The sequence below is a fragment of the Grammomys surdaster genome, unplaced genomic scaffold (assembly GCF_004785775.1).
Source record: "Grammomys surdaster isolate TR1022 unplaced genomic scaffold, NIH_TR_1.0 215, whole genome shotgun sequence".
Classification (NCBI taxonomy): Eukaryota; Metazoa; Chordata; class Mammalia; order Rodentia; family Muridae; genus Grammomys; species Grammomys surdaster.
In genome coordinates, this window is record NW_021604660.1 from 3419403 (window position 1) to 3445442 (window position 26040).

Genomic DNA, 26040 nt, shown 5'->3' on the forward strand with positions numbered 1-26040 from the left:
AGAATTATCTCAACGTTTGGGTTGTATTGTCTAAGAAAAGAATATGAAAGGGGAAAAGTAGTACCATGGCATTTCAGATGAAAATAGAATAGTTTGCCTTTATCAACAGACATAAATACAAGTGGAATGCTTTTATGTAATTAAGAGAGTTCCAGAAAGCATGTAGAAATAGCTTATAAATCTACCATGGGTTGACAGCACTTTAATAAGTATCTCCAGACTGTGAATAAAAATTTGGGGTCCAGTTACCTATTTCCATTTTATATTATTTTTACTTAGAAAAAGTGAGAGAGGAAAACTCATTTTATAAAAGTACCATTTTACCATTTTATAAAAGTAAACTGCCCCCAAAAATGACCAAATGTCTACTCATCTTAGTTTAAAGACTTACAGTAAACATTTGAGCCAATATTTGCTTTGGGTGCTATCAGTGTCCTCAAAAGTTTCAAACAGGTGTCCCTATGGTTAAACTAATTAGAGGCTCTGAAGTGGTATCTGCATATGTTTTTCACAGAGGTGCATCTGGTGTGAGATTTCTCAGATCGAGATTAGCGTAGGAATGAGTCCTCAGTCAGTCCCACACTTCTAGCTCTGTCACATTGTCTTGTTGTACTTCCTGCTGTTATTTGTCCATCCATTGCTTTCCTACCAGATAGATAAAACATAAGTCACCTAAGCACTTTACAGATATTTAAAATACAACATCAATACTTAAGATTGTCATCCCTCCTGTTATTCTTACCAAATTAACAAAATAAAAATTATGGCCTTTCAAAGCCTAAAAAAACATCATTTAAAATAATACATTGAAAACTATGGTAATATTATTGAAAAACTATGGTAATCACCAAGTGTGGCAAGAACAGACTTATTCTCAGTCATGTCTGGTAGGAATAGAATTTGCTACATGGTTTTAAGCCAGTGGTTCTCAACCTGTGGGTTACAACCTCATTAGAAGACAAACAACTCTTTCACAGGAGTCATCTAAGACCATCAGAAAACACAGATGTTCACTTTATGAGTCCCAACAGTACCCAAGTTACAATTATGAAGTAACAACAAAAATAATTTTATGGTTGGCATCACTACACCATGAGGAATTGTATTAAAGGGTCACAGTATTAGAAAGGTTGAGAACCACCATTCTAAACTATCAAGTACATAAGAACATCCTTGGTCAAGGTATTTGCATAGGTTTACTTATTAAACATTGAGGAGTATATCCAAAGGAAACACTCAAGATGTCAAGGAGTTAGTGTGTGTGTGTGTGTGTGTGTGTGTGTGCGCGCGCGCACATACAAGTGTACACTCGCACTCAAACACACAAACACATACACTTAACAAACAGGAAAGCACCCAAATTATTCAATAGAAAAGGAATGGAGGAGCAAACAGATCATGGAATGCTGAGCAACCCTTAAAATATATGCTTGGTGATTTACTTAAAGGGATGGGCAAATGTTAGTGTAATAAACAAAGCAAGATGCAAAACTCTATGTAATGTATAATATGAATGTATAATATGAGTTCAGCTGTGGAAGACAGAGAGAGAAAAATGTACAGTAAGTCATGCTAAGTGGTTGTAATACTAATTCTGTATTTTAATGACCTTTCCACTATAACTTTATTTTCTCAATTTGAATGTTCATAGTGAAGCTGTAATATTCTTAAGAATACAAAAATAACAAAAATCCCAACAGACTTGGGGAGGGGATCTCAATCATAAACTTTGACTCCGGTCTTACTCAGGAATCCATTGTCCTCACCTTTTCTAAGATTTGACATTTTAAAACTTTTCTGACTAGGATATAAACCATAATGTCTTGAAAGTCACATTTTACTCCCTCTCTAACGTTGAGCTTATAAAATAATGACTTTACTTAATGATAATTGAATGTTCTTCTTTATGGCCAGTTTATAAGTTTCCATTTCAGAAGGTTATTTATCTATAACAATGTCTAGTAGCTGTTAATGCTATCCTCAGTTCACATGAAAATGGAAACAAAGCTTAAGTAAACAGACTGGTCATGAATCCTTGACAAATCCTAGATCCAATTACTTAGGTTCTGCATTAACAAAAGCAGCTTAAAAGGACAGAGTCACATGTATGTATGCACACATGCCAAACCAGATATGGCATAATGTATAGTGCATTTTATATTCTTAGTATGCCATTGAAGTCTTTTTGCATATTCCTTTATCTCCTTAAAAGATGAAATAATAGAATTCTTTTTGAAAGGTGTTTAGACTCCAAAAATGGCACAGTTATCATTCACTGCTGCTCTAGAAGGATTTGGGGAATCCGGAGGCATCTGGCACAGTCTGTGACTTTTTCTTTCCCTGCAAATTCTAATTGAAAGGGAAGTGTTAGGGAAGACATAATAGGTGAACCATTTTTTTTTTCCTTTTGCTGCAAGCAGGAAATGTTCCTTTAAGAAACTTCAAAAGTAATGCATGCTTGCTTGAGGAAGAAGACGGTGGGAGAAAACTATTCAGTAATAAGCCAGGGAGAAAAGGAAGCCTGGCCTGAGAGATAAAGAGGTGCCGGTGAAAGGGGAGGACACAGGCTACCAGAGACTGGTGAGGCTTCACAAATCAAAACCTGGGCTTGCTTCATGATGGAAACCCAAGGTAATTAGAAAGTGTGGTGTTTTTTCAAGTCTGTGAGATTTTATTTTTGAAATGTAAAGCAGATTTCTAACTAAGACTGCAGTGTGCATTGGTAGAGCCTGACTATGGGTATAAAGATTTCGGATTTTGTTGTTTTTATTTTTTTAAATATTTAGATGTGTTTTAGGGAATCTATAAATGTGACTTTTAAAAAGTCATCATCATCGTCTGCCACTGCTTCTGCCACCCCGACTGTTATGGGATATTAACCACATGAGAATTTGTAATTGGAATAGACATTTAAGTAATGATCTAAAGCTCTTTCTACTTCTAATTGAATTTCTAAAGGAATTTGCCAAAGTTTTGCCTATAGATAAACCATTTGTAATTAGAGGGATTCTTAAAATAGTCATTATATGGGAAACAGCCACCTAATGAACTGAGAACTGTCTCATGAGTGGGATAAGCATAGCTTCTAGGTCCAGAAGCCTGGTTTCTCAGGCCCTGTTTGAGTTACCTAAAGCATCCCTTTTATTCACAGTAAGATCTTTTTCACTGGTTTAAGATAATGGGGCAGGAAGTCATTGCTTTGTAAATATATGAAATCTGTTTCTCTAGAACTAAGATAATATTGATTTTTCAAGTCCTTATGATATTATAAAGGATATGGTAGAAGGAATTGTCTTCCCATACTTAAAACTTTATAATGTGTTTGCTGCTAATGAACATAATGATTCTGGATAAAATGTCCTTCTTGTTATATAATGCTTAGGTAATACAAATGGAAATATACTTGGAAATGAAAAAGATGTTGAAAGGTTGACCATTTAGCAATACAGCTTGTGTTCTATAGACAAGAACCTGGCTGGTTAAGAACAGAACGGAGATGTTAATAAAATAAATAAATAAATAAATAAATAAATAAGTAGCTGAAGGCAAAAAAAAATGATGAATTATTACAGATACATTAGTCACACCTGTTGTTTACTGATGAAATTGTTACAATCTTGATTCTTTTCATATCATAATTATCAGTGAAGATTACATTCCATTATAATGTATCTGCCATTGTAATGATCAACTCAAAAAGAATTCTAGCAACCGTGAAACCAGGAATTTTACACCCAGCTAAAACTGACTTTCTTATAAAGAGAACACAGGCAGACTATTATAAACATGTAGAGATTCTTCTTTCTAGGAGGGTTGAAACCCTTCATATGTTTCTACCAGAGCGTGTGCTTCAAACAACCCGTGTGTCTGTTTGTGTGTGTGTGTGTGTGTGTGTGTGTGTAAGTAATAAAATTTCTTTGAGTCATAGGATCCTAAACTGGGTCCACTGATAGAAACAGTCTGTAAATTAGTGATTGTATAGGTTGGGAGCATAAATAAAGACTGAGTACTCATAGAGGACTGATTCTCCTCCAAAATTGATCTATGTGAATCAGTTTAGTGTGAATATACTAAATGCACCGAGAGAATTACTTTTAATGGGAAAAGTATATGGTAAAGCTATTAAGACTTTTTAATATAATTCTGAAGTGTAGTGAAATTTTTTAAAAGATTTATTCTATTTATTTCACATATATGAGTATACTGTAGCTGTCTTCAGACACACCAGAAGAGGGCATCAAATCCTGTTACAGATGGTTGTGAGCCATCTGATTGCTGGGAATTGAACTCTGGACCTCTGGAAGAGCAGTCAGTGCTCTTAGCAACTAAGAAACTTTCTAGCCCTAGTGAAATTTTTAATATGAATATATGAGGTATTTTATCTAAAGTTGTATAGGGGTGTGTGTGTGTGTTCATTCATCTTTCAAAAATCTAGAAAATACTGTGATCTGAGGATATAAGAATTCTCTAATTCCTGGCTTGAATTTTCAATAATACTAACTTCTTGGAACAATGACTGAAAATGGAAATGTACGAAATTGGTGTAAAACAGCTCAACGAGCCAGGAGGCAGAACAGCTAACAAAGATGAACTATAGTGTCCAAAGACTCAGGGCTCTACTTGAAGAGGCCAGAGATACAGATTTTTGAGTTTCCCTTAAGTCAAGAAATGTAGCAGATAAAACTCATTAAGTCTGTTTAATTTGAATGGAGATAATATTGAAAAATGAAGTTAATTGATTACTTTCAAAGAAGGACTGAAAAGCATATTGTTATCTTGAAAACAAGTTAATAAGGGTAATGAATCACTTTCTTCTTTCTTTTCTATATCAACTATGCCCCTGATAACCAAACAGTAGACGAGCAAACTGTCTCTTAATGATCCCTATTCATTAGTGAAAGTGAACCATGACAGTAGGAAAGCACTCATTTTTATAACCCATAATGCATAGCTACTGATATTTCCAGAAGTGAATCAGCCACCAAGATGCCTCCTGATGAAGGAATACATCACCTGCACTCTTGTCCCTCAATCAGCCTCTAACTTGTCAGATTTCACCATGAATGTGCAACCAGGAAAACACAAGTTATGTCTCCTGAAATTTAAATGACCATTGTCTAAGCTGTAAGGAAAAGGAGATGAACAGGAAGCCAATGATTTAGAAGAGACTTAATACAAGTCTGTTGCTGTTTTAATTTGTTTTTGTTTGGTTTCTGGTTTTTTTTTGTTATTATTGTTTTATGTCTAGAGTGACAATGTTTAATAATCTGCCTACTAAAGTAGGATTATTTAGTAAAACTCTAAAGAAATAAAGGCACAAAATGGAAGAATGAGAATTCTTTTTAAAGAATAAGAAGGAATTGTGATTGGGACAGGGCCACTAGCAGTGCCTGTGATTTATTTTGGACCCCTGTCAGTCTGTCTGAGAAATTTTATTAATTTTATGCATGTAAATCAAGCTTATGTGTGTATGACTAATTTAATGTACATAAATCACATATTTCAGATCTAAAGCTTATTCCAAATATGATGTGTTGATAATCTATAAACATATTTGTGTAGGGTTTTCAGTGGATATAAATTTTTAGCTTCTGTAGGTAAATGCCAAAAAGAATGACAGCCAAGATTATATGCTAAGATTCTGTTTAGTTTTATCATCTCCCAAAGTAACTGTATCATTTAGAGATATATATTTATCAATATCCATGAATACAGGTTGATAGCAAGGCATTCAGTGTCGTCAGTGCTGTAGATTCAGGCTATTCTAATCAGTATGCCTTGGTATCTTGAGTAGGCGTTTTAATTTCTATCTTTCTGATGATGTGGGGAGCATCTTTTTATTTGCCTATTTGTTATTCCTCTTTCCTCTCTGTTGACGTTGTCTATGAAGGTCTTTGCCCTGCTTGTGAAATTGGGATGTTTTGTTATTGTGCCAGAAATTGATCACAAAGAAATATAAAATAACATGAATATAAAGAATATAAAGAAATATAAAGAAATATAAAGAAATATAAAGAAATATATAGAAATATAAAGAAATATAAATATAAATGTAAATATAAAATATAAATATAAATATAAAATATAAAGAAATATAAAATATAAAATAACATGAAGTTCACTAAGGAGAGAGATAAGAGATATCGAGAGATTAGTAATGAATACCAAAATATAGTTCAACAGAAAAATTTTAATTTTCTATCATTGACAGCATCGTAGGGCAATGAGAGACATGAATGAATTGTGCACCTCAGAAAGACTGTACATGTATGTACAGAATGTACAGAGGAAGAACTTGAAAGGTCTCCAACATGGGACATAATATTTGAGGAGATGCTCATGACCCCAGTTTTGTTATCATACTTATATCTAAATATATTATTGATGGGAGCAATGTCTCTTTTTATTAATGTTTTCTAATTACATTGCTCTGAATCTACAATGTTGTCATAGCTCTTGTGGAAATAGTTTTATTTAAGAAAATATTTTAAGCTCATATGACTAGTATTGTGCTAAAATAGAATTCGTTTTACCTATGAACTGTCACAGATAGATAAAATAGCTACTTTACATGCAAATAGCCTTTTAAAACCAGAGACTATTATATGCTGATTCGCAGCGTAGTCTGCCTGAAGTGAGAAAAGGACTAATAAATGCTGTGTTGCGAACCAATAATTAGATTCTCATTGTGGGATAAAGCACTCACAGGGTTTTCCTTCTTGGCCCCGTAAATCTGACTGTATCTTTTCATTCTAATGCAATTAAGTGATTTAGAGACATAACTTAACAATAAAATAAATGCCTGAGCCTCAGTGCCCAGCACATAAAACCCGAGATTTCAGGGTGATGATGTGCCATTCATTTAGGAAGTGGCTGTCCCATTTGCTCTTAAATGTAACAGCTTGTAGTTAAGCTACACATTCAGCACCACTTGGCTCTATACTCTTGTGCTATTTGCTATTTGCACACCTTAAAGATTGTTAATATCATTTCTCTGTCTCTACAGAAGCAGTGTGGTACCAGTGTGCTGGACAAACCACATTAAAGTATGGTTTCTAGCCAGGATATTTGCCATGCTTAATAGTATATCTAAGCCTGCCGGTTGTGTGGATCCCTATCTGTGGTCTACATCAAATCCAAAGGGAAAGGGAGAGGTGTGGGGAGAGGAGTAATGAGCACCAAAATACAGTTCAGGGAAGAGAAATATGGTGTATCATTGTACAGCACCATAGGACAATGCGAGATACAAGTGAATTGTACATCTCAGGATGATCGAAAGAATGGACTTGAAAGGTTCATCATCACATGGCTCATTAAAACAAAAATTTGTAGCCTTCCTTCTCACAACTTCTGAGTTGATCTGAGTAGGTCCTTGAAGTGTTCCCATCTTCCAAGTTCCCAAGTAGGTTCAGTGCTGCCTTTCTTAGGAGCACGAATTGGCAGCCACTGACTTGATACCGTCAAATTCCCTGTCTTCAATGCTTTTTTCCAAAACACACTAAGAAAATCACTTAGAGAATTTGCTATTGTGCTAATTTACTAGGCCAAGGATTAAGAGAAGCATTTCTTCCCAAGGACATTGTAATAAAGATCTTATGCTAACATCTGGGGAATGATATATCTATTAATAGAATACTAAACTGTTGGAGGTCTTATTTATGTTTGGGAAAATGCCAGTTTCACCAATAAATCAGATAACAGAGATCCTCTCAAAAACTCTGAAGAGTTTGTGACACAAGGGTCTGTCATCATTAATATGTCGCGCATAGCTTATTCTTCTCAGGGTTTTTGGATATTTCCCTCCTCCTGCCCAAGAATACTGGCTTAGAGTAACTAAATGTAATGTCTAAGTGACAGTGCCCGGATCTTGTTTTTTTTTTTTTTTTGGTTTTTTTCGAGACAGGGTTTTTCTGTGTAGCCCTGGCTGTCCTGGAACTCACTCTGTAGACCAGGCTGGCCTCGAACTCAGAAATCCACCTGTCTCTGCCTCCCAAGTGCTGGGATTAAAGGCGTGCGCCACCAGTGCCCGGATCTTATTCCGTTTTATAGTAGATGGGACTTCCAGCATCCATACCGAGTCATTCACTGGTGCATGCACAGTTGTTTGATTCGGAAACCACTGACTTCTGGGGCGACATTTACACCTTAATCCAATGAGGTTGATCTGAAGTTTCTGAACTGTCAATCTTTAGACATCAATTTTTTTGTTGTTCTGTCTTCCTTCCTTCCTCTGCCCCTGCCATCCCTCCATCCTTTTGTCTCCTTGTCTTTCATTTGAGCTAGCGGTCAAACCCAGGGTCTTCCTAGTGTTTACGCACTTAACAGTACTAAGGGTAATTTTGTTTGAAGGATAGCCTTCAAGATGCTGAGCAGTTCAGCAGAAAAGATGAATGTATTGTGTCCATATTGATAGGAGTCGTCTTGGTCCAAAATCTGAATTTAAGATCCTCACATATACTGAAATGATAACTTTCTCTATGGTTTTTAATAGTGTTGTCATTCTTTAAATCTGTGATGTATTTATTAGCATTCTGTGGTAAAACCAAAGATGAGACTGTGCCTGGTTACTGCAAGAGTTATTCAATGTTTGTCTTCATTTTGCTTTTGAAGAAGAAATGGAAGTTGTTTCTTGATCCTTCCCTGGGCACCAGAAAACAGTACAAATGCCGCTCCTTGGGCTTTTTTCCGTGTTCCTGTGAGTTACTGACCTCAGCTGTCCTGTTTACTTCTATATTCCACATGTCTCTTGCAGCCTGCAAGGCTGCTCTTAGGCACTCAATAAATATTTGCTGAGTAAATGAATTGACATTTTTAAAAGGTCAGAGTTGTAAAAGAGGCTCCTCTTTGAAAGTTTATAATTTGGAAAATATAAATTATGTTGAAATGGTGTGTGATCATTTGAAAGAGCATTCCAGAAAAACAAAACAAAATTCTCAGTAAGGGAATGAGTGGCTATGGAAGACAAGGAATTGTATTTCCTTAGGTTTTTATTCACTTTTGTTTGTTAAGGAGAAAAGGTCTTCCTAAATGCTTTAACCTGATATCTTTGAAATCTTTCTACTAAGAAACCCATTGAACTAGAGGTTATTTTGATGTTCTGGTTGCTTTTAATTCAGGGCACTCTTTCACTGAACCACATAGAATATCATAGTGCCAGTTTATTAAATGTATATTCATGATATGTGAAAATATCATAAGATCTGTTAACCTAATTGAGAAAATTTAAGATACTTTCAAGTAAGCTAACTTCATTCAGGGTCTGGCGAAGTTCAGACATACTTTTTGCCTGTGCACTTTGACCTTGTGTGAGCACTTGGACCTTGCAAATAGTGAGTAAATGAGTGATGAAATGTCTTCTCACCAGAAACTACACCAGCCAACAGTCTTGAGGAACTAGTTCTGTTGACAAAGTACATCCATATAAGTATCTGTGGAGATTTTCATTTCACAGCCATTTTTATAATCAAAACGGTCAAAACCTAATTATGAATTAATGACAGATAAGCTACATAATTCCTGTTGCAGAAGTTCTTCTACTGGTCTGTCGTGTCAGGATTGTTAACGATTATTACAGACTTGAAGGTATAGCTCAATGGTACAGCTCTTGCCTAGCAGGCACAAGATCTGGACTTGAACCCCAGCACTTGCCATAGAGGGTAGGGTATTACAGAAGTCTATCTGTGGAGCTAAAACCACAAGTGTGACTCTGAACAAAGTCAACCCCAGACTTGTTTTGGCCAGCAGGACTACGGATGATTTTTACATTTTAAAGAGTTATAAAACAAAACACACACAAGACAGGAAGACCATATGAATGCCAAAGGCCAAAAGATTTACTATGTAAATCTTGAAAAAATTTGACTCTTAATATAGAATGTTGGGGGCAGGGGTAAGTTAAATTGATGAGGGTGAATTTGAAGTATACAGCATAGTACATGTGAAATAGTGCCACTTAAAAAATGTATTCAGTACTATTCAGGGTAGACACTTAAATGTCTGTTTGTGTCAGGGAAGACAAGATTAATATTTTATATTAATATAAATAAAATATTAATATAAATGAAAATAGTATATTAATACAATACACTATATTTTTGGGTCTCCTTAATTTTATGATTTCTTTCAACAGTGAAAGTATATTCATTCTGTAATGGAAAAATTAAATTTTTAATTTGGCGTGGAGGAAAATGGAACTTATATAAGTTGTAAGTGACAAGATGCATTTCTCCATTTCTGGAATCAGGAGGAGAAGCTGGGAGTGTAATTTAATTAGCATAGAAGTACACAAATATAAGACAAAAATGGCACTACTGCCAGATTTCCCTTGTAGTAGTTTCACCATTTGACAAATTAAAATATTCATCCATCTTCTGTATGAAATTGTAAACTCAATGCCCAAAAGCAATCAAACGGCATTACGTATTGTATATGACGGATGAAAACAAACCACAGACTACTGTGATGAGCTACAACCAGACAGGTGGATATCTGCTGAGGAAGGACGAAAAATGAGTAGCTTAATGCTATGCACTTTAAGAAGTAATTGTAGACAAGGGAGATACCTCATTTGTTAAAGTGCCGTGGGCACAAGCATGAGGTCCTGAGCTATAGTTCTCAGAATCCACGTCAAAAATTAGGCGTGACAGCACACTCCTATAGTTCCAGTGCTGGCGAGGGAGCTTGTTCATCAGAGACTCCGTCACAAAAATAAATAAATAAATAAAGTAGAAAGCAGCTGAAGTAGACCCCAGCCTTGACCACTGACCTACATACACACGCATACATGTCTGTCTCCATTCACATGTGCACAAACATACCTTTACATACAAACACAAATCAGGCAAAATCTATATGTGCATAGACATTCAGCTTAGAAAACTTCACTGTTAGTACTATTAACAACAGTAATTCATTGTCTTTTATGCCTATGGCATGAGTAGTTCAAATTGTGGTATGAGCTCAGAACCTGACATGTTCTGGAGCTTATGCCCTTCAGTATAAAGGAGACAGAAAAGAGACAATTGACTTCTCCCCAGACCCTCATGCAGGCAACTGTTCACAGAAGGAATCTGCAACCAAAAGGAGAGCAAATAAATACATGAGAAGTCTTTGTCGCAATGAACTGGTAGTTAATAGCAGAAAGAATGAGGAGGGCCATAGAACACAGACAGAAAAGCTCAGCAGTTTTTGGACCATTTAGTGTGTGTACAAAAAGCCTGAAACCCTTCTATGATTCCTAAGGGAACCACTATGTACAGCAAAGGGAGATGACGCTAAGTGTTATTGCTCTTTAAAAAGCTCCCGTGCATTTAATCACAGCCATCATATGACTGGGGGAAGTGATTCCCCATCCACATACTTAGAAACTGAGGCACCAAAGGGTTTAGATGAGGGTTAAGGCTAATACAGACCATTCAGGGGAGAAGAATACACCACCTGATCTGGCCTTAGGATCTAAAGAGGACCGTGATGCTGAGTCACCAAGTTGGGATCACTGCATGTCTCATTAAATCAAAGGGACTGGCTTTTAAAACTGATATAAATAACAAGGTGAGATTCAGTTAACTGGAAAAATTCACTGGCGTGGAATGCCTCATAACTCAAAACTGTCAGGAACTGCAGAGATGAGTTTCTTGGTTTTCTATCTCATTTTATCAAATAAGCATTTACAAGCCCAGGTATATTTCAGATAGTTTGTGGTGTCTACTGTAAAAGCATCGGCAAATAGAGAGTTGGCATTTCCATGCTAATGCATCAGGTAATAATCTCTATAGGGTAGATTCCACAAAAATCTCTTAGAAGTTATCACTAAATAAAATATGAAGTTTGTTGCTGTCTGTTGTTGCAGTAGGTATTACATGGTTTTAAACAAAGGTGTTTTCTTTTGATATAAAATATAAATTTTAAGTATGCCAGTAACTATTTGGCATACTTGAAGATATTAAACACAATTCCTTGTATACAATGTATTTTCCCAAACCATGTTGGTGATTTGCCCATCTTTGAAACTTCAATAGAGATGGAATGAGCATCTTGACAGCCCGTCTTTAGAAGCTGCATAATGACTTTGCTTCTAGTGCCAATGTTTATTGTTCTTTTCATTGTATACTCTTTATTGCTCTAGAAAAGATTTGGAGGAGAAAGTCTAATATAATGCAATGTAAAGTTCACATAGTAATATTAAAGCCTGGATAGTTCTTTTGCCTTTTCTAGGCATTGGCATGTTCTATATTGAATATGAATTTGAAGGAAAGATAACATTCATCATGTGGCTTCCTTCCAGGTCTCATTTTGAGTAAATGCTTCTTTATAGGACCCTAATTGGGGGCAGTGAGATGACTCAGAGAACAAAGGCTCTTGCCACATGTCCTGAGAACTCAAGTTTAATCTTCAGAACACACATAAAGGCGGAAGAGGAGAGCCCACCATGCATACCCATATACATGTAGCACACACACACAGACACTCACACACATGCACACATGCACACACACACACTAAAGGAACTGAATTATTTCTCAAGGTTTCACTTCTATCAGATACCCAAGAATTTTCTAGGTACATCATGGATATATGTTTGACTCAGAAAAGGCCCATAGCTAGTTAGAATAGCAGCTTCCTTTCTTGCTGCCTGCTCTCAACCCCGATGAGCCAGACATCTGCTTGCTGTAACTAGGAGACCCTGAGGTAGAATGTGACTTCCAAGACACCTAAACATCTTCCTTTAACCACTCATTGGCTTCCCTGTCTTGATTAAAGGACATTGACTTGTTTTACCTAATCTGTTCCTTTCTGACTTATTACTCATATTCTCTATATGTTCCATAGCATGATGAACTGTGTGAGCCTTCTCTCCACTGCCTCTCTCCACATATCCTCCACATAAGCCCAACGATGTGTGCAAACAAATACATATCCAGCCCAAGTAATAGTGCAGCTGCCCGTGCACTAAGTTCCATGTCTCCATATGCATATATATGCATATATATATATATATATATATACATACATACATATATATGTATATATATACATGTACATATATATATATATATATATATATTGTGTGTGTGTATGTGTGTGTGTATCCATCCCAAGACCCCCAACCCTCTTTCATTTCCACAATAAAGTCTGTACTATTTCATTTATTCTTGTCCTATACTGGAGTTTACATTATATCTTATACTGTATACAAAATTATGATTACATGATTTTGTTTAAATCCTCATCAGCCTTACCTTCCTGCTTACGAATTTCATGGGATAGAGGATCTTGTTTTGTTTTTGTACTATCTCTATTAATAGTCCTCATATCTGTAGTCAGGGGTATGTGCCTACTATATCTCAAAATATTGCACTATGCAGCAGCAGCAGCAGCAACAACAACAACAACAACAAAATCCTCTGTTCACTGAAACAAAATTCTTTTCCACTGCCCTCATTTTACAGCACAACGAGAGAAAAGCAGCAAACTGGCCCCTCTTCATTCTCATTGAATGGGGACTAGCAAATTCTGAACTACGGCCCAGAGCGTCTGCTTCCCAGTTCAGCATGTCTGTTACCAGGCAACCTTGACATGGAACACACTCAGGGCACCCAGAGGACTCAGTCCAGGAGGAGGCAGCAGAGGGTACCACCTATGTGCTGCAGTGGAAGTTTGCCTGAGACCTTGAATAGAAGCGAGAATTCTCACCAATACTTCACCTCTTTTTCACCTTGCCCCCCTGACTTTAAATTCGCCCCATTTAAGTGTTAGGCGATGAAATCATCCTCTCTCAGGGAAAAAAATCAATATCAAATTCAATTTTATTCATTTATCAACGTTTATTCATTTTGACTACAGGAAAGTATAAAAGCAACTTCTTTTTTAAAACTTCACTAGCTATTAAATATTTTATGAAAAACAATTTTTTCTAGATCAGGTTAAGGAAATAACTCAGTGGTAGAGTGTTTGCCTAGCATGTACAATGCCTTGGATTTGCTCCCCAGTACTAAAGAAATCTAAAAGGTAGGCAAACCTAAAATGCCTATTCACTAACACACTTGCATTTGTATAAAACTTTGTACTTTAACAAACACGAGGTCTAAGGATTTCTAATGGAGTCTCTTTGGCTGTAACCCGTGGTTATGGGCAGAATAGCATACACACCATTTCTATGAAAAATTGAAATATATTCATTCTTTAATTTTTCAGGAAAATAAACAACACTCTATTTATCTAATTATTTTAAGGCTAAAAGTTGAATTGTCGCATAGAAGAATCACAGGGAAGCATAACAGAAATGTTGACAAAGGCACTTACGATTTTTAAAGGGAATTATAATATAGTTCAATAAATGCACTCAAACCTTTAGTTTACAGAATCTTCCAGCTTGAGGCTTTGATCAACTAAACGAAAGACATAGAGTGAGAAACATATGTGGTCCCTCTGGGTCCAACAGTTACATGAGGGCTGGGGAGGTGGCTCAGGGCAAATATACCATCCAAGCGAAGCCTAGAGTTCAGTGCTCCAGTATCCACGTAAGAGCTAGACAGGTGTGGTGGTCTCCTTTTTATCACAGAGCCCATGAGGCAAATACAGGGCATTCCCAGACAACATGACAAGGTAGACTATCTGAATCGGTAAGACTTGGCCACATAAATAAACTCAAGAGCAACATTGGCTACGTTATCAGGTAAGGGCCCCTGCCATCAAGCTTGAGTTTCTGAGTTTGATCTCAAACCTACAAGGCAGAAGACAAGAACTCACTGCCATAGGCTGTGGTCTGATCTCCACACTCACACACACCGTGATACACATGCACAGGCACCTGCACACACACATACACACACACATACACACACCTGTTTTTAAAAAGTGTTTAAAACAAAATTAAATGGAGAACAATAAAAATAGCAACACCATCCTCTGGCCTGCATATACACAGCCACACATACCCACATGTGCACAGACACACATGCAAACGCACAGATACACATGTGAACATATATATATACACGTGCACACCATGCATACAGTTCTAAAAGAATGGCATCAATCAGAGATGACAGGAGCTGCTGCACGGTGATACAGTTGTGAGCAAATCAGCATTTAAGCTGTATTTGCCTTTATGGAGGTCAATGACTTCTGATGACATTGAGTATTAAGTTCTGCTGAATTAGCTCTCGTATGTATCTTAATTGTAATATTTAAACCTTTCAAAATGTAACCCTAAATTAAAAAACAAAAACAAAAAACTGGAGTGTCTTGGTAGTACATGTTGGTTTAGTGACTAAATTTGGCTCATTTTTTTTGTGCAAGTTAATCACCTCATTTAATGATGTATCAGTTCACTTATTTTCTGTAAGATATCTATCATAGATATGATGGCACCTTTTACTGATGGCTGTACATTAGTAAAAATGAATAATAGGTAAACTCTGTTTAGCCTAATGGAGAATTAGTGTTTGATCCTTTGACAGTGAAGTTTTCAGTGTGAGAATTTTAAGATTTTTAAGGCCTTGATATCTAGAGTGTGTGTTTCAGAATTCAGCATGTCGGGATGAAAGTGTTCCCTTCCGCCACCTTCTGTTCTTATTCATTTTGTCTACCCTTTTTGCTCTGGGGTGTATATTACTCTTGAACTGTTCTTCAGGGAACTGTAAACTAGAAAGACAAGGAAAGCAATACATCTTGCTTACAGCCTTGTCTGATCCTATCTGTAAAGCTAGAGTAAAGAGATTAATGTTTTACTTGATAGGGTTTAACTTTTGAAGTTTTTAAAACATTGAGCCAAAACTCAGTGAGACTATGGTGATGTTACTTAAACGTAATGAAAAGATGCCAGTTTGGATGTGCTTGTTCTGAGATTCTTAGCTTTGGGCCATTAAAGTTCTTATTTAAAGATGTTTGTGCGTTATGCGCATGAAAGATTACTTGAGAAGCCATTTCATCATATTGATGCCCTTCTTTCGGCAAATTCTATTAGTTTTGACTTTTGCCACGAAGATAGTCAGAGTCTTTGTAACAGAAAATGCTTTTGAAAACTCTTGTTGGGTCATAAAATGTCTCCAACTGATGGGTAGTTATTAAAAACTGTTCTCTTTTAGTGGCCTTTAGAAAAGGAATGGGGAGGGAGCAGAACGTCCTCGACTATAAGCAGGGTTACATTTTATGAGCTCCCATCTCACCCTCTCAATTTAAATTGTCCCTGACAAGTTTAAGGCCAACAATCCTTGGAATCCAAGATTGATTCAGAATTGGGTGGTACGTTAGCAGACCCTGTTTTTTAAAATTGACATTAAGTTTCTTTTTTTTTTTTTTAATTTACACACACATATACATATGGTCAAGTATACTTCAGATCTCATTTTGTGACTTCTATGTAATATTTTTTCCCACTGATAAAGCAACAACAAAAATTGTTCCAACTCTCTTGATTATACTGGAAAAACCAAGCCAGACAGTTCCCCCCAAGTCAGACACAAGGAGCAAGATCAGCCCTGGAGGACAGGTGCTTGCAACCATCCCTCTTCCTGCTGTCATGCTGTGCCCCTTGAAGGGACACCAATGTTCCTTCTACTGTGCTTTTGGAATAATTTGATGTTCAGAACATCATCCAAGATGGACCACTTAAAGCTTAATTGCCCTTTAGACTGATTTGTGGTGTGTCTCCTCCACTTTTTTAACAGTGTTAATTTTATAAGCCAGTTTTACTACCTGCACATCATGGCAGGGAGGAAGATACTCTCTTTTAGAGTCTGGATTCCTCTGTCAAGTACCTTTTCTTTGAATAACAGGAGACTAGAGAGCTGAGTCAGCAGTTAACAGCACCAGTTGTTCTTCCAGAGGACCTGGCTTTGATTCCCAGCACCCACATGGCAACCCACAATTGTCTGGAATTCCAATTCCAGGGGGATCTGACACCTTCTTCTAGCTTCTAACAGCACTGCACACATGTGATACACATACAAAACATAAACAAAACACCTATGCACAAGAAAAGAAATTTTAAATTAAAAAACTTAAATAATAGCAAATAGCAATGAGAGTTGAAAATTATCACTTATTAATTAAAGCATCAATGGGATAATTAGTGTTTATCTACAAAACTGTTTTGTAATTTTCCCATAATTACGTCCAGGCTTGAGACTTCAGAATTCCTGAGATAATTACTTGATGACAGTAACAAACGGGTGGAATGCACTGAACCACATTGCAAACACTGCACAATCCGTGGGATCTTATCACTGTGCCTCAGGCATTAAATCAGCATTTGATTTATCCATTCGCTTATTAAATGGGCATTTTTGAATTCCAGTTCCTGTGTTGCTGGGGTGTTGTTGTTGTGTGGTATGTGTGTGTTGTTTTGTGTTTTATCCCATGCTCTTCTTATGCTTCTATCTTGTGGGGTTGTCAAAATATCAATCAATGAAGCAAATAAGTCATTATAACATGACTTATGCAGTGGTACTGAAAGCATAGAGAGTAATGTGGTAAACACTGAAGGAAGAGGGACAACTTTGGGAGCAGATGTTTGGAAAACTCTCTTAAGAGGGATGGTTGCATAGATTTCCAAAGATGAGAATAAGCTGAGCTTGCAGGGAGCAGACACCATGAAGGGCAGTATCTGAGCTGGCAAGTCACCACTTTCCTATCCTCCAACTGAAAACAATACTATCTTCCACCATACTGGTCATATGAATACTGTGCTGATATCAACAAATTTAAATGCAAAATGATTCATCTTGTCTGCATATAAAACAAAGAGTGAAGGGAAATTGAAATCTCTCTACTTTCAGAAAGAAAAGAAAATGACTAGGTGGCATGAAAGTAGAAGAAAACATTTAGCAGTCCATATCAGGCCTTTGCAAATACTGCATTGTGTGATACAAGCTGTCAGAGTTGGCATTTGTGGACCGAAAAGATCTTAGAGTGAGAATCGGCTTGAGCCTTGGAGAATGACCAGATCTGATGGACTCAAAGGATGCAGTAAAATGAGAGAACTGCCTAAATAAAGATGCTAACAGTGTCAGACTCTGAACAAAATTTGAGACTATGAAGTCTCACAAGAGACAGCCAGAGAAACCTTTGAGGGAACAAAGATGATAGACAGGCCCGATTCACTCATGGGCATTGTTAAAAAGATTAGTAGAGCAGACAAAATCGTTATGGTTTCTTAAACAAAAATGGTAAAAATTATGCAGTTTAATGGAAATGAGGAAACCTGATGGCTAAGGTAGGAAAACTTTTTTTAATATTCATTTTGTTTCACCTGGTGGTGAGAACATGGACTATACTTATCTTCAAGGGAGTTGTGCACAGGGGCACTTCAGAATTAACCCTGGTTCACCTTCTGGTGACTGAAGGTTGATAAATCAGGTACCAAGTCCAAGGAACTCACTACACATCGTCAGTGATGGAACCAGGGAAGTTTATCTGGGATATTCAATTATTAACTCAGTGTGGGACAGATTAAGTTTCAGAAAGCAGCAAGATACCCACATCATGATGTGTTCTAATGAGTCAGAGAAAAGGATGGGAAGAGCATGGTCGTCACGTGGCCAGGTGATGAGAACCAGAGATGCAGCTCTTCAGCTCGTAATTGAGACATGGAGGTGGGGAAGCATAATTCTGAGTAACGCAGTAGTATCTGAAGAAACAGCCTCAGACAGTATCTGTGGTACCTCCTTGAGGATCTATGTAACTGTGACCAGCAAAGCTACACCTAACCCATAGAGTGAGCACTATTTAACCTAAGCTTCGTAAATATAATAACTTGTTTATGCCTTTCCACAACTTTCCAAAAGCAAATGCTGCTGTTATCTGCATTTTATAGGCAAGAAATCTTGGGCTCAGAGAGATTAAGCAATGGGGCCAAGATGAATCAACTTGAAGCAGTACTGCAGAGACTCAAGCACAGCATTGTGCCTTCAAAGCCTGAGCCGTTAGCTCACACGCCATATGCTTATATCCAAGATGGTGTTTTAATTGCATAGTTTGACTTCTGTCTTATGTAACTGTCTTGAAAAGGAGTTAATTAACAGTTTTAAAAGTTGGGTGAAAACCAGAAAGTCCACAGATGGTTGGGCAGTGGTAGCATAAATCCTTACCATAGAAGACAGCCTGGAATTCTCAGGCTAAAACAAAGAATGGGGAGGAAGAATGAATCCATGGGTCTATTTTATTATTGTTATTCTCTTCTTTCCCTGCACTATTATTGCAAGAAATTGTCTCTTTCCATGATAGTTGATAATTTGTGGCAGAAATGACCTCTATTTTTTGTCTTTCTACATGCTACAAATATGTTTCTTTATTTTTATACAATATATCAGTTTACCTCAGTTGATTTACCAGAGTTTTCATTTGAAACTTCTTTCTTTCTAACTTTCATTATTGAAAGAGACTTAAATTCCAAAAAAAATAGAGTTTATATGGTGGTCTTCATGTTAGCATTTCTGGGTCATTGTTCTTTGTGGAGCCCAAGTCTTTGGGTTTCTCTTTAGTGAGGTCCAGGTCTTAGTTAAGAGTCGTGAGGAGTCATCCTCTCTGGGGAAAACCACAGAGGACTTCCTTGACAAGCCCTGTAGGCAGTGTTCACCCATTGGTAGAAGAAGGACCTTAGTGTAATCCTCCGTTCTATTTGTCCAGTCTTTTCCATCTTCGAGAAGAAAGTAGAAGGGAACAGTGCACCAGACTAAGTCATACAGTTTGAAGGTGAGGGGACAAAGTACCAGTCTGGTGTGTCTTTCCTTGAATGACTCTGCCTGAAGTTTGATTTAAACTACTGGCTGAACTGATGTTATCTGATCACTCTTCCCAAAAGCACAGTTCAGCCCAATGGAATTTTCTTCCAAACAGTTCATTGTTTTAATTTAACAACGACAAATTCTTAGTCTCACATTGACGATTACTCATGATTCTGACCTAGACTGTGGACACCACCCTATGTGCCCGTGTGCTCATGTGGTCAGACAAGACACTTTATCCTGTAGGTTCCTCGTGCATCCATCTGTGTTAGGCTGAAACCTCGGGGGAAGAGCATGCCCACCCCTGACACCTCTCTCCAGTCTTTTCTTAGCCCCAAGCTAGTGTTGTAGCCATTCACGTAAAAACCATCTCCACAGGAGACTCTTACTGACTTCTTATCTGTGTCCTGTGTGTTTATGTGCATCTTTCTACTACACCCTGGACAGAATATTTGCCCAACTTAATTTTTGCCTATTTCATTTACTATCATAGAAAGCTAAAACTGCAAGGGCTTAGATACTGTATACATTACCTCTTTCTAAAACTTCTTTTTCTCTCTGTGCCCTACTAAGTAAATGTGCCTAGGATAAACCTCCTACTTTTTCAAGCTAAGAAATGTCATTCAAAAACAGTGAGTTCATCTCCTGGTCTGCGTGTAGAAATTACCTGAATTGTCTATGATGCTTTCAAATGCTCGCAACAGCAGAATCAAACCAGCAATTAAGAACAAGGAAGTAAGACCCAAATGTCTGAATTGTGCTACTTCACTCTTTCATCTTACTAAGGTGTAACCGAAGTTGGACGTTAGAGCCCCACAGTGCAGTGACCCCCTGGACCAGATCATAGTCTAGAACTTGTTGTTCTAGACAGAATCACAAAGTAAAGTAGTAAATACGGATAATAGTGGAGAGCATTGATGTTTTACTTGCAATAGTAGCTTACTTAACTGTTTAACTTTTCAGATATTTCGAAAGAAGGCAGTGGAACTTGGGGTAAAATTGCTACCTGCATTTCATACTCCCTCTGGAATACCTTGGGCATTGCTGAATATGAAAAGGTAAAAGTCTTCATTTTCAACAACGTACTTTAAGGTGGAATATCTGAGATTGTGGCCTCATGAGATGGTTAATTACATGTACGATGCTGATCGTGGACCTCAATTGAGTGTCTTAGGACAGTGTGGGAAGCTTTTAGCCCTTCCGGGTTCTATGGCCTCAGATGGGCTGCTGCCGTGAGCTAACATAGTCCGAACAGAATCATGTGAAGCAGATTTGAGCTAAAGTTTTCTCTGTTTTATGGTGCTCTTGTTTTACTGGTACAGTCCCACTCCATAAATATCAAGAGCACCTCATCCTTTTAGGTATCGGGAAAGCATTTTGTTTAAGCAGATCCCTAGGGCTGCTTACTCTGATAGTTGTTTAATCCATTAGAGATGGAACCATTATAGAGGAATAACACTTAGGCTAATCAGAACTTACTTTAAAAAAAATGCTGATCTACCTGAATATCTGAGGTTGGGAGCAGCCAAGACTTCCAGGTCTACACTTGTAAAGAGCATATTGGGTTGGCCCATTGACAGATCAACCAGCCCCTTTGCATAGAGAAAACTAGCAAGCTAAGACCTTAAGGACCACCAGTGTCTCAATTGATAACAAACAAATGAAAACAGACAAACAAACAAACAAGTCAGCCAGATACTTTCTAGTGCTTCCCAAGGGAGTAAGTTTATTGCAGTTTTAGTATTTCATTAAATAATTTTGTCTTGAGCTTTTCTTCTTAACACTGTTCTACCCATAAGTTACTATAGCATAGCAGCCTTTTTGGCCAATATATGATGGTAATGATCACTGTCATGATCAACATAAACTGTGATAGGATTTTACAGGGGAAGAGCTCAGTATAGTCACTCCTATTGGTTCTCCCCTTTGTTCATGGGGAACTAGAGTCACAGAAAGATGAGAACCTCTCAGGCCAAACAATAAATAGTAGTGCTAGCATGTTAAACAAGATGTTTATGTACATAGTGATAAAGTCCACAGAAATGTTTTTTACTTACCTTAGAAACACTACAGGATGCCACGAGTGGTCTGACAAAGCTAGAACACGTAATTACTTACTGTAGTGACATTGTATCCCCAAGTCAGTCATGAAAAACCACAGAAAATAATCATTGTTTGTTTTCCTTTTCTAATATAGTGTTAAAAAAACTTCATGATTCTGTTTCAGTTTCATTTATAAATTACCTATATAAGCCTTGAAATTACATTTAACTTGTTGATAAGTGAATCTGTGTGCCTCTATGGGGCAGGTTGGACATGTTGAGGCAGAAAGACAGGGGAGTCACACTATAGGCCTGTATTAAATTGAGCTAGTTTCTCTACCAAATAGTGTGATATCTTAGATTTGCTTTTCCCATCAGGGCTCCTGAGGCTGTATCTGTGAGCTTGCATTAGCTTTCCATATTCTGTAGGCTCTCAAGGCAGGTCTGCCTCTGAGGTTGGCCTGTAAGAGCTTGATTTTTTTTTAATGTTCTTTGTATTTGGCTCATGTAGACTGTCTCTTACCTCCCAGATCCTCAGACTTGTGTATTTGTAGGTAACATTCTGACCAAGATACTGTTTCCTTACCTTCCATAAGATCTGGTCAGAAAAACACTCTACAGTTAGCTCACATTCCCTCCCCCTGCCCACCGAGGAAGCTGATAGAAGCAGAGCAGTATGGTAATTGCTTACCAGGAGACTTGCTTCTGCATTTTCTCTAGCTTCTTCAAGGTTTTGTTTGGAGCAAAATCTATAAATTCTGCAGACTTGTTTAGAAACTGGAAGGCAGGCTAGTTCAGTAGTCTTCGGTGATCCTTCCCAGGTTAACAGACTAAGATTTTGATCAACCTGGACCTTTTCTGATAAAATGGACACTCCTTAGAAAACTAAATGATACTCAGTCTCCAAACCCCTAACTTACCATGCAAGTACACCTCAGACCCGAAGGCTCGGATTAGGATCCTAGAGTAGGCAATGGCTCTAACTTTTACTCCAAGATTCATTGGAACCATTGCTGAGGCTCTGCTGTTGAACAAAGACTTCCGAAAGGGAAGAGGAAAGAGGGAAAGGGTGGGCCTATTTCTTTGCATATATTGAACTGGGTAGTATAATATTTAATTGGCTGTGAAATAATTTGTTAAAATAATTGTAAATATTATTAACTTTACTCTGTTTCGTGTTTTTCTTTCTAATTAGGGAAATAGATTTCCTTAATGAAATCTTTAGTGTACTACAGAAATATTTTTCAGTATATGAAGGAATGCTATTTAAATCTTGAATTTTCGTGTGTGTGTGTGTGTGTGTGTGTGTGAATGCATGCACCAACGTGTGTGCCCACAGTAGTCAAGGATTCTTTAACTGGGATATTCGGATTTTTTTATAAGAACAATATTTTGTATGAGGGCATTGCTTCAAAGTTTATAAAGCAATTGTACATGGCATAAAAAAAACAAAAAAGGGATTGTATTTATTTATGTATTTCCAATGTTTTCTTTTATAGTAAGGGAAATTACGTAATAATCTGGCAGCTGATAGGAACATCTTTTTGTTGTTGGTGTTTTGGGTTTTTGCCAACTTAGATGAGTCTTGTTGCTGTTTTCACTACTAAATGTTTTATCCACTCTCATTCCTGTTTACCAAACAGCAACGACATGCAGCAAATTTACAAAATAAGCTTTGGCAAAAGTATAGTAGGATTCTCGGTACTCATCTGTCTAGTTAAGCACGTTAATTGTACTCAGTCCCCTTTCCACCTGAAAAACTTGAGTTATCATCCTATAACTTTTCCGATGGGGGGAAATGACACTTGGAATATGCCTACAGCATGCTTGCACAGTGTGGTTGCTGTTATTTTACGAGTGTGCTATTTCCTTTGAGTCTGTATTTTCACAATGAGGTCCAGAGAAAGGGGACAGCTGGCATAGAGCTTTTCTAACCACTGACGGCTGTCACTAGTAAATGTTTTAAAGGAGAAACAAGGAATTTGGTGCAGCAAGATCCTATTTTCTCATTTATCTTCTCAAAACAAGAGAACAATTTGTAGACTTTGTGCCCAAGGTATGCAGATGGGGAAGGGCCAGTAGAGGGAGGTTGGGGTTCCTTTGTAGAATAGAATGGGTACTTACTGCTGACTGGCTTTGAAACTCAGCAAGAACTCTGTTAAAGGAAACAGTAATCGGTGGCTGTGTTGTTATAACATAGCACTTCCTTCTCAATTATGAAAATAAGAATACTGTCCTTTGCCAACATCCACAAAAAATGTAAATTTAGTGCTATTGCTTGTGCATATTTCTCTAATATCCAAGTTATCACCTAAAGATAAGTGGTTTCTTTGCTTCTCCTTCGCCCCCCCCCCAAAAAAAAGGATTTCTTTGTGTCTCTGCTGTGCTGTTGTTCCGTTCTAAGTCTTGGAAAGATTTTCTACTTCTGTTCACTTGATTTTACTGAAGAGGTTGATAGGCAGACCCATTCCCTCAGGAGCCACAGCCTGGCTGACAAGCAGAATATGTATTTTGCGTGTGGTGTTGTAAGCTCACATTTGTAATTTATAAATATAGGATAGTTTTGCCAAGCAGAGATAACTGCTTACTGGGTTGAATTTTAAAACAAGCAGCATTTTGAATTGGGAAGGTTTATATATTTGGAGCCAAAATACCAATAGGCAAAATTGGATTTCATTATTTATGTAAGCTGAAAAATATGTAGAGAACCTAATTTGCATATATGCTATCTTGGGAATTCTGTCCCAAACTGTATAGGGGAGAGGAGCTGGGTGCTTTTCTTGCACCTGTCACAAATTCTTAACTCAAGAGCTGCATTTTAAGTTGTGAGTGAGTTGGAGCTGTGATTTCAGATCTAGTTGCCATTAGATAGCTTAAGTGTTACAAGACTTGACTAGACTGACATACCTACCTCCCTAGTACTCTTGTAGAAAAAGGCTATACAACTTATCCAATGTCACTGCCAAACAAAACCAATGCTGTGCTAGTAGATTAGATTTTTGTAGAACCCAGTTTCTTTAATGACAGAATGTCAAGGTTTGATGTCTAATCTCGTTACTACTATTAGCAAGGGGCTCTGTGCATTTATTTTTCTCCAGCTTACCACGGAAAACTCACCTATGTGGGTTTCAAAATCAGGCATTTTGCCGTTTCTTTATTTTTAGGCATAATTCAAACTTAGGTGTAGAAGAGACTTATATTAGATTTTTGGTTTTCTACAGTGCGTTCTTAATTTAAAATAATGTAGTTAATGTGCCCATTATTCATTTCCATCACCAGACATACAGTCTGGGCATTCCTAATAATTATTCTGTCTCTCTTGATAAATGAGTTAGTTTTAACTATATTGTATTATCACTTCTTTTTCTTTGTGGATTTTCTGAGCCAACTCTTGCGGGTGGGTATATTAAGTTAGTGGGTCTCTCTGCAGTGTGCGGGTTTTTATTGCTCACCATCAGGGGATACGCTGGGACCTGACTGTTCTCTGTTTAGGTCTCATTAGTCAGCAAGGTGATGAATGATACACAGCTCCCTCACCTGTTTTTCCCCCTGCTTTGGTAAAACTTTATGTGCCTACTATTTTAATTATCTGACAAAGCACATACTGTATTATGAGCTGCATTGTGGTTTATATGCTTATAATTAAATTATAAATCTCATTGCCTGAAACAGGGTCTTAATTAGGATTAATACATAGCTTAATGTTTACTGACAAAGAAAGATTTTCGTATATGAATGCTGATAACCCGCTTTCTGAGTTACTAACACTTGGGTGGTGTAAAAAATTGTTTATATATCATTCTGGGAGTTTTCAGTGGACAAACTAGAGGAAACTACTTAGTGACCTAAATAATTTTAGGTTTTTTTTTTTTTAATGTCTCACTTTGGTTTTTCTTGGTAGTTGATGTGTATATTTCAACGTTACTACACTTAAAATACCATTTTTAAAGTTTCTGGTTTCAGACTCCAAAGAAATGCATTATGTCTTCAAAAGGAGGCAGAATACAGTTTGATACTTCAACCTCATAGGAATAAGATTAAGAATATCAATAAACATTTTTTAAGCGAAAGAGAGCAAGCTGATTTAATGATTTTGTAGTATCCTTCCAGACAACATGCTGTTTCGTTATCCTGTGGTGTTTTACACCAGTGATCTAAGCACGAACATAGACTCAGAACTTCGTCTGACAGTTCATGCTTTATTCATGTCCCAGAGATCCTTTCCGAATGCAAAGACAAGTTCTACCAACTTCAGAAGAATGAGTTTTTCT

At 37.2% G+C, this 26040-nt stretch overlaps 1 protein-coding gene across 2 annotated transcripts in view; it reads left to right on the top strand.

The window, feature by feature from the left end:
- Window positions 1-26040, top strand: part of Man1a1 (mannosidase alpha class 1A member 1) — a 170044-nt gene that overhangs the window by 76100 nt on the left and 67904 nt on the right. For both annotated transcript variants that reach the window (XM_028772584.1, XM_028772585.1), the window contains exon 6: window positions 20691-20785. In XM_028772584.1, the coding sequence (XP_028628417.1) occupies window positions 20691-20785 (95 nt within the window). The remainder of the gene's footprint in view (window positions 1-20690; window positions 20786-26040) is intronic.